Genomic DNA, 12345 nt, shown 5'->3' with positions numbered 1-12345 from the left:
CTAAAAATGAAGATTTTAACATAATTTATAAACTCAAAACACGATATCTCAACATTAAAAAATGCTTAGACCTTCAAATTTTCCCTAATTGTCCAATACATATATATGTAGAGAATGAACTAGAATCTTGATAATTGAATGAATATTTATTGTTTGCTAAGTCTTTTTTTGAACCCTACCCCCTAAAAATTAGTCAATTTTCAGTTTTTAGGGACTTAAAAGAAATGTTTTTGTTTTTATATATTGATCTTAGTTCATCCTCTACCTCATATATCAGATAATAATATTGCAAAGTTGCGAGTTGTTTTAATTAGCCATTCTGGTTTAATCGTGTTTTGAAAAATAAATAAATATATGCTTTTTTATGCGTTTTTTATAAATAAAGTCCTCTTTTTTTTTTTTTTTTCAATAAGCATTTACATTTTATTGTTATTTTCATTAAATTGAATTTATAAAACTGATTTTAGAACAGATTTAAGTTATTTTACTAAAAAAAAAAACATTTCCTGTGAAGCCACCTTAAAGTGAATTAATTAGCTTGGATTTAATTTAGGGTGATGATTTAATGTAGAAAAACATTACTTATGCTGTGAAAATGAAAAATTTTGAATGCTATCATTTTAACATTTTTTGCTAAGTGAAGAAAATTTTCCAACGAATTTTTTTTTTTTTCGGACGAAATAGTTTGATTTCAACTTTTAGATTTACTACCATTTTGAATCAGGAAGGTGTATATAATGTTGTATCCTCCAGGAACTTATGTGTAGATTATTTTAAGACGGCCCGAATTTACGGCTTCTTGTTAAGTGAAAATATGTAAAATGGAAGCTTAGAGTTATAACCTTGATGTTAATATATCGCGTAGATTTGATATCTATTTACCTTTAGCTTAGTAGATCACTTTTAAGATTCTATATTGGAGCCCACGGAGAGATAGATATTTACATTGAACTTGCATGTTGAGTTTTAAAGCTGTATTATTAGTGATTACAAAGATTTAAACGGATTAAAGTTTGTCACATGTTTAAAATCTTTAACAACTTTATTGCATATCGTTGAGAATAATCCTGTTTGCATATTTCTGTATAATGTCTCTAGCAAATAAACGTCGATTTCGCACGACTAATATTAGTTCTATTAAAAAACTGTTTGAAAAAGCTTTTTCCTGTATTAACACTTATGATTCTGTTGAAGATGCTGTTGAAAGTCTGTCTAGTTTTCAAGATACGCTAGTTGAAAAATTTAAAAAAGTTGAACAGTTTAATGACGAAATTATGTACCAAATTGAGGACGATGCTGAGTTAGAGATTGAGGAAGATACTTCTACTGAGTTCAGTGTCTACTTTCGTAAGAACATTTTATTAATAACAAAGTTTATTGAAAAAGTAAATAGTTCTAAATCTGATACAAATACAAGTATTTCTAGTCAGTCGAAATCATACTCAGTCAAATTACCAAAAATAACCCTAAAACCATTTAATGGTCAGCCTGAAAATTGGTTGTCATTTTATGAGAGCTTTGAATGTGCAATTGCCAATAACAATGATTTATCTGGCATCCAAAAGCTGACATATCTTCGCAGTTTAGTTGAAGGACAGGCATCTTCTACTATTAAAGGTCTTGCTTTAACCAATAGCAATTTTGATGTTGCCATGAACCTACTTAAAGAGCGGTACAATAATAAACAACTACTCATATCAGCTCACATGACCTCTTTGCTTACATTAGATAAAGTTACTGATATTAGAGACGTATCAAAACTTCGAAAAACCTATGACAATCTAGAAATTCAAGTACGTAGTTTAGAGAATTTGGACATAACTTCTTCTATGTATGGTCCCTTGCTTGTACCAATTCTCATGCAAAAATTACCTGAAGAGTTAAATCTCGTTATCTCAAGACAATTTCAAGGCTGTGACTCTTGGGATATAAAAACAATTCTTGAAATTTTTAAATCTGAACTTCAAGCTCATGAAAAGTCAATTTTGAATGCTTCTGCTTATGATCGAAGACCCTTATCTATTGAGACATTGCATTCAAGCTCCACATATAACAATAGAAGAAACAATAGTACTTCTTACAATAAACATAATGAAAATGAAAGTTTTAAGTTTGCTTTCTGTGACAAGGATCATTTATCCCAACAATGCATGTCTGTAACACAATTAGATGCAAGAAGAAAAATTTCAAAAGACAAAAAACGTTGCTTCATTTGTTTACGTATTGGACACATTTCTTCCAAATGTTTATCTCGCATAAAGTGTTATGAATGTTCAGAGAGACATCATTCAGCCATGTGTGATAAGAAAAATCAGCTCAGACTACCAGACAACCAACTAACATCTGTTGCTGGAGTATCAAAAGGAAACTCAGTATTGTTACAGACTGCTTTAGTTACAATAACATCTAGTACCACTGAATTACGTAATTGCAGAATTTTATTTGATAGTTGCTCCCAATTGAGTTATGTTTCACCCTCTATTCGAGAAAGACTTCATTTAGAAACTATTAATCAAAAGAAAATATCTATTAAAACATTTGGAAATCAGTGTATCACTGAAAATCTAGATAAGGTCCAATTCTGTATTCTTGATATGAATGGTGCTCGCATTCCCATTTCATGTTTTGTGAAGGAGATATGTGCTCCTATTAATGGTCAAAACATTAAGTCTGCTATTGAGAATTATAGCCATTTAAAGGGTTTGAAGTTGGCAGACAGTCATTTTACTGAAGGGAATGTACGTATTGACATCCTTATCGGTGCTGATTTCTACTGGTCCATTGTAGATAATGAGATAATTAGAGGTGTTGAAGGTCCTGTTGCTTTGAAATCCAAAGTTGGTTTTTTATTGAGTGGAAATATTTTTGACATTTCAGATAGTTGTGGTGTGCTTCACTCTCATATTTTGAAAATTGCTTCTGAATTCTGTAATGATAAAACTGTTTTTCATAGTTCTATGTCATCTTTTTGGGACTCTGGAACTGTAGGAACAACAACATCTGATATTAACGACTTAGTATATGAGAACTTTAAAAACGAAATTCAATTTAATAAATATTCTAATCGCTATGAAGTTGGGTTACCATTTAAACTCAACCATGATTTAATTAGTGATAATTACACTTATTGTATCAAACGCCTGGTACCTGTACTTAAAAAACTCAGCAAAGACAACAAACTGCTTAGAAGCTACAATGCGATTATAAAAGAACAGTTAACTCAAGGTGTCATTGAAAAAGTAAACAATCATGAAATTAGTTATGGAGATGTACATTACCTACCACATTGCCCTGTAATAAGAGATGACAAGACGACTACTAAAGTTCGCATGGTCTTTGATGCTAGTGCAACTATTGATGGACCATCCTTAAATGACTGTTTAAATGCAGGTCCAAGCTTAACAACCTCTTTGTTTGGTGTACTTTTGCGATTTCGATGTAACAAGTATGGATTTATCTCAGACATTGAAAAAGCATTTTTGCAAATATCCTTAAAAGAAAAAGATAGAGATTTTGTTCGATTTTTATGGGTTGACAATCTAGATTCTGTAAATGGACAAGACCTTTTATCATCTCCAATCGTTACATATCGTTTATGCAGAGTTCTGTTTGGCGTAACATCGTCACCATTCCTACTCAGTGCAACATTAGTGACTCACCTTCAAAAATACGCTGACATTGATCCAGAGTTTGTTGAAAAGATGTTGCTTTCTCTACATGTTGATGATTTAAACTCTGGAAGCAATGATCTAAACCAATGCTTAGAGTTCTTCAATAAAGCTAGAAATTGTTTGCAAGAAGCAAACTTAAATCTTCGGAAATTTGAATCAAACTCGGTTGAACTTGAACAAAAGATTCATTCAAATAATTATGAACGAAATAATACAACTCAAGTTCTTGGTCAAGCATGGGATAAAGATTTAGATGAATTGACATACTCATTTAAAGACATTCTTGAAACCGTTAAAAAAATTCCTTCAAAAAGGGATGTTATGAAATTTATTGCTAGTATTTTTGACCCAATGGGACTTATTAATCCTGTTGTTGTCAGATGTAAGTGCTTCTTTCAGAGATTGTGTGTTGAAAATTTTTCTTGGGATGACTTGTTGTTTGGACATGCTTTAGATGAGTGGAATGACATCATACTAGATTTTCGTTCATTAAATAAATTATCTTTGCCTCGATGGATTCTAACTGACTCTTACTTATCCAACACAAATATTAAACTTGAGTTTCATGCCTTTGCTGATGCAAGCCTAAAAGCATTTGGTTGTTGTATCTATCTTAGATGTATTGTTAATGAATCACACTGTTTTGTCTCGCTCATTGCCTCAAAATCTAGAGTGGCCCCTGTAAATAAATCAACTATTCCAAGACTGGAGTTAAGAGCAATGTGTTTATTATCCTCTCTGATGTCTGCTGTGAGAAAGGAACTTAAAAACTTGAACATTAATGACATTTTCTGTTGGACTGATTCTACTATCTGCCTTCATTGGTTGAATAATATGAATCAAACTTATGAGACATTTGTACAAAATCGATTGATAAAAATTCGTGATTTATTTCCTATACAATTTTGGCATTATGTGGAGACTACACGAAATCCTGCTGACATTATATCCCGTGGATGCTCCTTCAAATATATTATTGATCATGACATTTGGTTTAAAGGCCCTGATTATCTTAATGATGTTCCAGTTCCATGGCCCTCTTACAATTTAATTGAACATAAAGATAATGAAAGTAAATTGTGTTTATTAGCTGCCACCAACCCCATTAACATTAATCTTGAGTTTATTGGTATTGAACGTTTTAGTAGTTATGAACAGTTGAACAAAGTAACAGGCTGGATTCTGCGATTTGTAAACAATTTAAAGAGTCATGTTCAGAAGACACATGTCACAATGACACCGACATTATCTGCTAACGAAATTGAATGTGCGAAGATACTGTGGGTGCGATATGAACAACGTGATGTCATGAAAAGCAAAAATTACAAACAGTTCAGAAGAGATCTTGGACTTCAAGTCATCGATGGAATTGTTCGATGTGGTGGAAGAATGCAGAATGCTCCAATTCCAAAAGAAGCTAAATTTCCAATTTTTGTTCCTCGTAGTAGTCAGCTGCCCCATGGTGGGGTGGGCTGTTTGAAAGGATGGTAAGGATGGTAAAACGATGTCTAAAGAAAGTCGTTGGTAAAGCTTGTTTAAACTTTGAACAAATGTTAACATTGTTGCAAGAAATAGAAACTGTAATTAATAATCGACCCCTAACCTATGTATATAACGAACCCTGCGTAGAAGCCTTAACACCAAATCATCTTGTTTTTGGACGAAAGCTAAACTTAAATGGTGTAAATAGTGATAGTTATATTGAACATGAGTTAAATAAACGATATAATCATTTCCAAACAGTTCTTGAACATTTTATAAAACGATGGAAGAGTGAGTACCTAACAGAACTGAGGGAGTTCCATAAATCTAAACGAAGTATTGGTAGCTTACAAATAACTGTCGGCGACATTGTCTTGATAGAAGAAGATAAAAAATCACGTTCGCTTTGGAAGACTGCAAAAGTCGAAAAAATCTTGATATCAAGTGATGGTTGTTCACGTGCGGCAACAGTAAAGTATTCACAAGGAGATGGATCTTTTAGACATGTAAATAGACCTATAAATAAACTTGTTCCTGTTGAATCCGCGAATCAAAAAGAAGGCATTAATGAACTTAAAGTAACGTTCGTAAATGAAAATGACATTCCTTATGTAATCAAACATTAAAGGCGGGGGAGTGTTGTATCCTCCAGGAACTTATGTGTAGATTATTTTAAGACGGCCCGAATTTACGGCTTCTTGTTAAGTGAAAATATGTAAAATGGAAGCTTAGAGTTATAACCTTGATGTTAATATATCGCGTAGATTTGATATCTATTTACCTTTAGCTTAGTAGATCACTTTTAAGATTCTATATATAATAATCCCTCCAGAGGGTTTCTTCGGAAATTCAAGTTGATATTTTTTTGTATTTCGATCTAATGTGAAGCAATCAGCAAGGAGCAAAATATGTTTGAAAATATTATTACTATCTTAATTTTTTTTAATTTAAAGTTTTTTTCTGAATAATTTTTTGAAAATTCTAATATTTTTAGAAATCGGAACAGTAATTTGGTGCGGCGATTTTCCTGATTTTTGGGTATTTTTTTCATGAATAATGTAAAATTACGAATTTTATTTATAAAAATTGCATCCAAAAGTTCTTCATTCATAAAAATGATAGTTTTAATGTATAAAAGAAAATGTATATTTTCTGTAATATTTTGTTGTATATTTTCAGTAATCTGGGACAGAATAGAAATCAGAGCAGTACTTTGGGACAGAGGGGATACTGTGGAATGGTTTTAATGTGGGAGTTTAACACAGTGGCTTTTCCTTTATATACTTCACAACTGATTGGTCTCCGTTAAATAAAAGTTCACAAGCGCACTATGCATCGCTAAGCGGAAATAGGATTTTGTACATATTTTTTAGTGATTTTTCATATTTAAACTTTTTAAGTTTTTTCTTTTTGCATTCAATTTTTAATTCTCCATAAAAAAAAAATCATTTTTAGTTTTTTTAAACTTTTGACATCTTAAGGGTTTTTTTAAGGTTTTAAAAAACTCGCTTTTTTGTTAAAATCCTTTCAAAATATATGATAAGTGTAGAATTTCTATATTATTTTTATGCGAAATTAAAATAATAATGTATTTAATTGAATGTAAAACAAGAAATAGAAAAAAAAGGTTTTTGAATAGCATTTTTTTGCTGATTTTTTGATTTCTTAAACATTGATTAATTTAAGCATGTGGTCACAGAGGTCGCCTCGTTTTTTTTAAATAAAATATAGCTACTGCAAATCGACTTTACTGCCATGCAAAAAAATTGAGGCGACCTCTGTGACCTCATGCTTTAAAATCATTTTTACTACTGTGAGTTTTATTAAAAACCGACTAAATTCTGTGAAGTAAATGAAAATTCCGAAGTTCAATAACATACGGTAAGTTTTTATTTGATTCAGTTTTACCTTGCGATGGTTTTTATAAATTATCAAAATGGCTTGATTCACTCATCGTCAACTTTTAACACATACATTTCCAGAGCAGGTGAAATATTCAGAAACTGAAGTAAAATATAGTCTCTTCAATATGATCAAACATTCAGTTTCTAGAGAGTTTGAGTATCTTTTGGAGTATGAAGATAATTCTATTAAAGTTTTAGCACAGGAGGAACGTGATAACATGTTATTTGCAAAGTGGGTGGTGATGGTCAGAGTGACCAATCTGAGTTTCAGAATGCAGTAACTATGAAGAAAGGTGTGGATGATTACACTGTGTATAGTAAAGTGTTTGTACTGTTGGAGATTAGAAGTGGAAAAAAGATACTATGGAAAAATTGTAATCCAAATAGTCCAGATGCAACCCGTCATCTTATGTTTTGTTTTTCCAAAGAGACTGCTAGTTTTATTCAAGAGAAGTTTGAACATTTACAAAATGAAATTTTTTCTTTAGAGAATATTAAAAGTAAACTTATACTTCATGACAATACTTTTGTTATAAATTCAAGTTTGTCAACTATTTATACCACAATGAATGATGGTAAAACACTTAATGCTGTGGTATCAAAAATGCTTTAAAAAATATTGCATCTCAGTGCTGTCATGTATGTCAAGCAAGTCCTAAGGAGTTTAATTTGGAAACCATTTGGAATAAAGATAAAAATGCAGACAAAAATATATTGAAACTTGGAATATATTGAAATCTTCAATTGTGGATATTCAGCATGGAGTTAGTTTTTTTTTAATACTGCTTGCAAACTTCCAGCAGTGAAACAAGGAAGAAAAATAGCAGCAAAAAATGGCCAAGAATTTATTGAAAACAAAAAAAAAACTCCAGCACTTATTCAAAATACAATTAAAAATAAGGGTATCTTTTGTCAGGAAGGGAAGTTGTACATCCAACACTGGCAATGTTGCACGAAAATTCTTTAATAATCCATCTGTGACTGGAAGAATACCACTATGATGAAACTATTTAGGGACCTGCTCATTGATATGAATAGTACAACAGCAAGACCGGGTGTGAAAATTTTCAAGCAGAAATCTGAATGTCTGTTTGGTCTCATTTCTAATGATCAGTTTTTAAAAACCATTCCAATGTCACAGTCTTTGCATAGAATGGTAGTTCATGGTGTTTCTTTGTTGTTTTCTCGCAGCGAACACAACGTTTCAGCTCTACATTTTCTCTTCTCCTTAAAATTCTCTCTTTACAAAAAGTTTTCCTTCAATTTATACTATACAAAGAATCTCAAATATGCTCATAAAATAAACCGCTTAAACTATATTTACAACATATCAAATAAACTACGTCAATCAAATCCGCCGTAAATAGTTTCTTCACGCAATTCAATTACACTCCTCCTTGATCCTTCGGGATCACATTTAATTCAAAGCAACTCTTGCTTTGCGGAACATCACAACAATTGTTTCTTTTGCGGATCCAAATCTCAAATACCGCTTCTGGCAATCCAACTTCAACGCCAGTCGCACCCTCTCGTCAGGCTACTCTGCCAAACACGAGAAACGTTTTAGATCAGCAAAAGAGACATCCATTTGTTCCTCATCTCTCATCTTCTGCTTCGTACACAAATCATGCCACGTAGGCATCCGAAGGAAAAACTCGATAAATAAACATCTTCGATTCTCTTCACATCCTTCTTATCTTCTACTCACAAACAATCGAAGACTAAGTATTACTTCGCAACAAAACTGGAAAGAGCACTGTCAACTCAACGCGTTGCTTCTCTGCAACAACTTTGGTTCGCTGCGACCAAATTGCGGCATCGGATATACCATCGTATTTTTCAAAGATGTTCTAATTATTCGAAGATGGCTCCATCATGTGCCCGGTTAGCTTGTTGTTTTCTCGCAGCGAACACAACGTTTCAGCTCTACATTTTCTCTTCTCCTTAAAATTCTCTCTTTACAAAAAGTTTTCCTTCAATTTATACTATACAAAGAATCTCAAATATGCTCATAAAATAAACCGCTTAAACTATATTTACAACATATCAAATAAACTACGTCAATCAAATCCGCCGTAAATAGTTTCTTCACGCAATTCAATTACATTCTTTTATTAAATATTTTAAGTATCCAATAGGTTCTTTGTCTGAGAGTGCCATTGAAGCCACGAACAAAGCCAACAAAACTGCATGAGTACGTCATGCACGTTTAACTTCTTTTGCTGAAAATACTAGGGGTACAGCTAATTATTTATTTATGACATCTGATATGTACCTATACTGTAAGAAAAACAAAATGCAAGAGGTATTAAGGCTATACTGCAAGAAGATTAAGCTGATAACTGTTCTTAAGGTAAATATTGGAGAAAGCTACGTATATCTTAAATTTAAATATTTAATGTTATCGTTTAATTTTATTAATGATACATTTTAGGTGCTGGTGGTAGCCAATCTGATATTTTTGAGATCTTTTCACATAATCAACACAGCATGTTTTTTTATGCTTGAAAAAAAAACAAAAAACTAATTGTTAGAAAAGTTGAAGCATAAGAATCCCAAACTTTTATGTTTGAGGAAAAGTTGCATCAATTGGCCTCAAATTGACTCAATTTTGCCATGTTTTTGTTTTCCTCAAAGATGTGTCTAAAGTCCTATTTCTACTTAGTGATGCATAGTGCAATTCTTGAAGGCTTGTTGTAGATATTAAATTTGCTCCACATAAAGATTGCTGAGACATGTTTAGAATGAAAATTTTAATTATATTTCAATTATATACATTTATTACAGTGAATACAGTTTTTTCTTGAATGTAAAATTGTTAAAATTAGAATTTGATAGATAATTTCTATAATAAATAGTTTATATCTTAAACTATACTATTTTTTACAATAACAAAACTTTTTAAAATTTTAGTGTTTGTTGTTAAATAATTTTAGGAAGTCAAAGAGTAATGGTTCATATTAAGAAAAGAAATCAAGGAAGCATCATTAAACCATGCAGCTGTAATTGATAAGCAACTTTTAAAAAAAGGCTATTCTCATAGCCACATATTGTTAAAAACCTATTTTAGCATCAGAACCTTGATTCTGCATTTGAGGGGAATGGAACTTCTGGAGTATTTATTTCACTTTTATTTATAATAAAATATTTCTGCTATTTCCTTTTTTATTTAACATGAAAATATAAGTTGGAGACTAAAAATGCCTGTAACCCCTAAAAAAGATAAATTGATATATCAGATTTAGAGTTTAAAATATCAAAAACTATCGGTTTTATATCTTTTTAATCAAAAATCGAATTAGTCCGGATAAACCAACTAAAAAACCGGAATGAAACCGGTTTTAAAAAAGACCGGACTTTTTTTTATAAATATATGTATAAACAAACAATATCTCATAATTGATGCTTTGTTAAAAAAATTACTTCAAAATGTTAAATAGTTCTCTAGTTATAAGGCTATTTCCTTTTTTTCTATCAGCGCGACGCATAGTGAAGCGTTAGCAATCGCAAAAAAACCCACAATCAACTGAACCCATCTGACACTAAATACACTTAACTGCAAAATTAATACACCACGTATAAATTCAGACTTATTTTGAAAAATATTATGAATTTCCCGGATTTATCAATTACAATCATAATAATGTTTATTGTTACGCCTTTTGTTGGTTTTGTTCCGTTTCCTTTATTTAATTTCGAAATTGTAGCATGGTTTGCTGTAATAAAACTTCACTTCTAAAAGAAAAGTATGTATTGGTTTTAAGTTATCTTAACAGTAGAAAAGATAAGCTTTGAGCAACGACAAAGATAAGCTTTGAGCAACAACAAAGAAAAGATTTGAGCAACACATCTGTTTGTAATGCAGTATTCCAGAAAAAATTTAAGTTGTGATGAGTGTGTTACAATTGTTACTTTGTCTAATGAAGGATTAGCAAATCGAAAACTTGGTAGAAGATTTGGAGCGTCTCATACAACAGTTGGTAGGTCTCTACAAAGGTTTGTAGAGACCAATGATCACGCTAGATGACTTGGCTGAGGCAGGCGACGAGCTACCAATGCCGTGGAGGATCGATTTTTAATGCTTTGAACTCTTCAATAAGAACGGTTCACTACTGCAGGAAGTCTCCAAATACAACTTGCTGAGGTTCATGGAACTGCTGTTTGTCACGATACCATAAGAAGAAGACTTTGTGCTTTAAATTTGCGACCTCGGGCAGCAGTTACTGGTCCCAGATTGTCTGTAGACCACCGAAGAAACAGACTGGCTTTTGCAAGGAGGCATATGAATTGGTAAATACATGATTGGGAACAGTTCTTATTTACAAATGAGTCAGATCTCTAATTGAAAGTATGCCACGCCGCTGTCAGACTGTAATAACCTCAAAAGGTGGTAACACTAGTTATTAATAAGTCAAAAATGTTTCAATTTAAGCTAAATTAGTGTGCAGAAGTATATTAATCATTTTACTAGGGGAAAGGTGCCTATGATGGCATACTTAACTTTAACGTTTCTCTGAGTCATTACCTGAAAACTTAAAAAATAATTTTTGACATGGCTGTTTTCCCTCTAGCATGCAGAATAATAATGAACCTCAGAATTTTTACTATTTTGCTTTTTTATAAGTTTATACCATTAAAAAAAAAATACAAGTACGCCATCATAGGCAACTAACTGTTCCTATGATGGCACACTTTAAAGAAATTAGACAAACAAGACTTTTTTTGTTTTTTATTAATGAAAACACAATTTATCAAAAAAAGAAAATCAAAAATAAATATTTGGTCTATAAGCATAGTTTACATATAAATTTTTTTCTACTTCTCTTTATGCCTGCACATAAACAATGACACCAAGATCTGCATTTTTGACAACAAATCCATGGTTCTTTAGAGCAAGACAGCAAGTAAAGTTCATAACAATACAAAAATGCTGTATCAGATTCGAAATCCATTATATTATTACTTCCTTTAATCTCCTCACTGCAGTATTTTTCTTCAACCGTCGTCTTTCTTTTTGTTTTTCTAGCAAATTTTTCCTTTTCTTTGTTATCTTTTTCTTTTGCCATGTCTTTTAATTCTTGATATCCGGAGTGGTATTCAGAGGTCTAGTTTTTCCAAGTTTTCATGCCCTTTTCAATTTAATTTAAGGGGTTACTAAGGGCACTGGACACAACGTTTGTATAGTAGATCTTATCCTTTCGCTGAAACAGAAGATCCAATGCATATGAAAGCTTCTGATGGGGGAGATCTCATTTCCAAATATGTTGGTTTCTCAAACTCTTGTATTT

General features: G+C 31.7%; 2 protein-coding genes across 2 annotated transcripts; both read left to right on the top strand.

Annotated features, from left to right (window-relative positions):
* The first annotated feature begins 1088 nt into the window (after positions 1–1088).
* LOC145189145 (uncharacterized) lies at positions 1089–5879 on the top strand. Its single transcript, XM_090078874.1, has one exon. The coding sequence runs from the start codon at positions 1089–1091 to the stop codon at positions 5160–5162; it is 4074 nt and encodes a 1357-aa protein (XP_089935000.1). The 3' UTR covers positions 5163–5879.
* Positions 5165–5779, top strand: LOC149892394 (uncharacterized). Its single transcript, XM_090078127.1, has one exon. It carries the CDS (start codon positions 5165–5167, stop codon positions 5777–5779), a length of 615 nt encoding a protein of 204 aa, XP_089934253.1.
* Positions 5880–12345: the final 6466 nt, after the last annotated feature.

Source organism: Hydra viridissima, unplaced genomic scaffold, assembly GCF_058129835.1.
Source record: "Hydra viridissima isolate aposymbiotic clone 2 unplaced genomic scaffold, HvirCarnegie_v1 scaffold_2, whole genome shotgun sequence".
NCBI classification, from domain to species: domain Eukaryota; kingdom Metazoa; phylum Cnidaria; class Hydrozoa; order Anthoathecata; family Hydridae; genus Hydra; species Hydra viridissima.
The sequence above is the reverse complement of the archived record's forward strand: the minus strand, read 5'-3'. Positions and strand labels throughout refer to the sequence as shown.

Excerpts from the sequence above, each read along its gene's own strand:
- LOC145189145 (XM_090078874.1), top strand. The coding sequence starts at position 1,089 with ATGTCTCTAGCAAATAAACGTCGATTTCGCACGACTAATATTAGTTCT.
- LOC149892394 (XM_090078127.1), top strand. The coding sequence starts at position 5,165 with ATGGTAAAACGATGTCTAAAGAAAGTCGTTGGTAAAGCTTGTTTAAAC.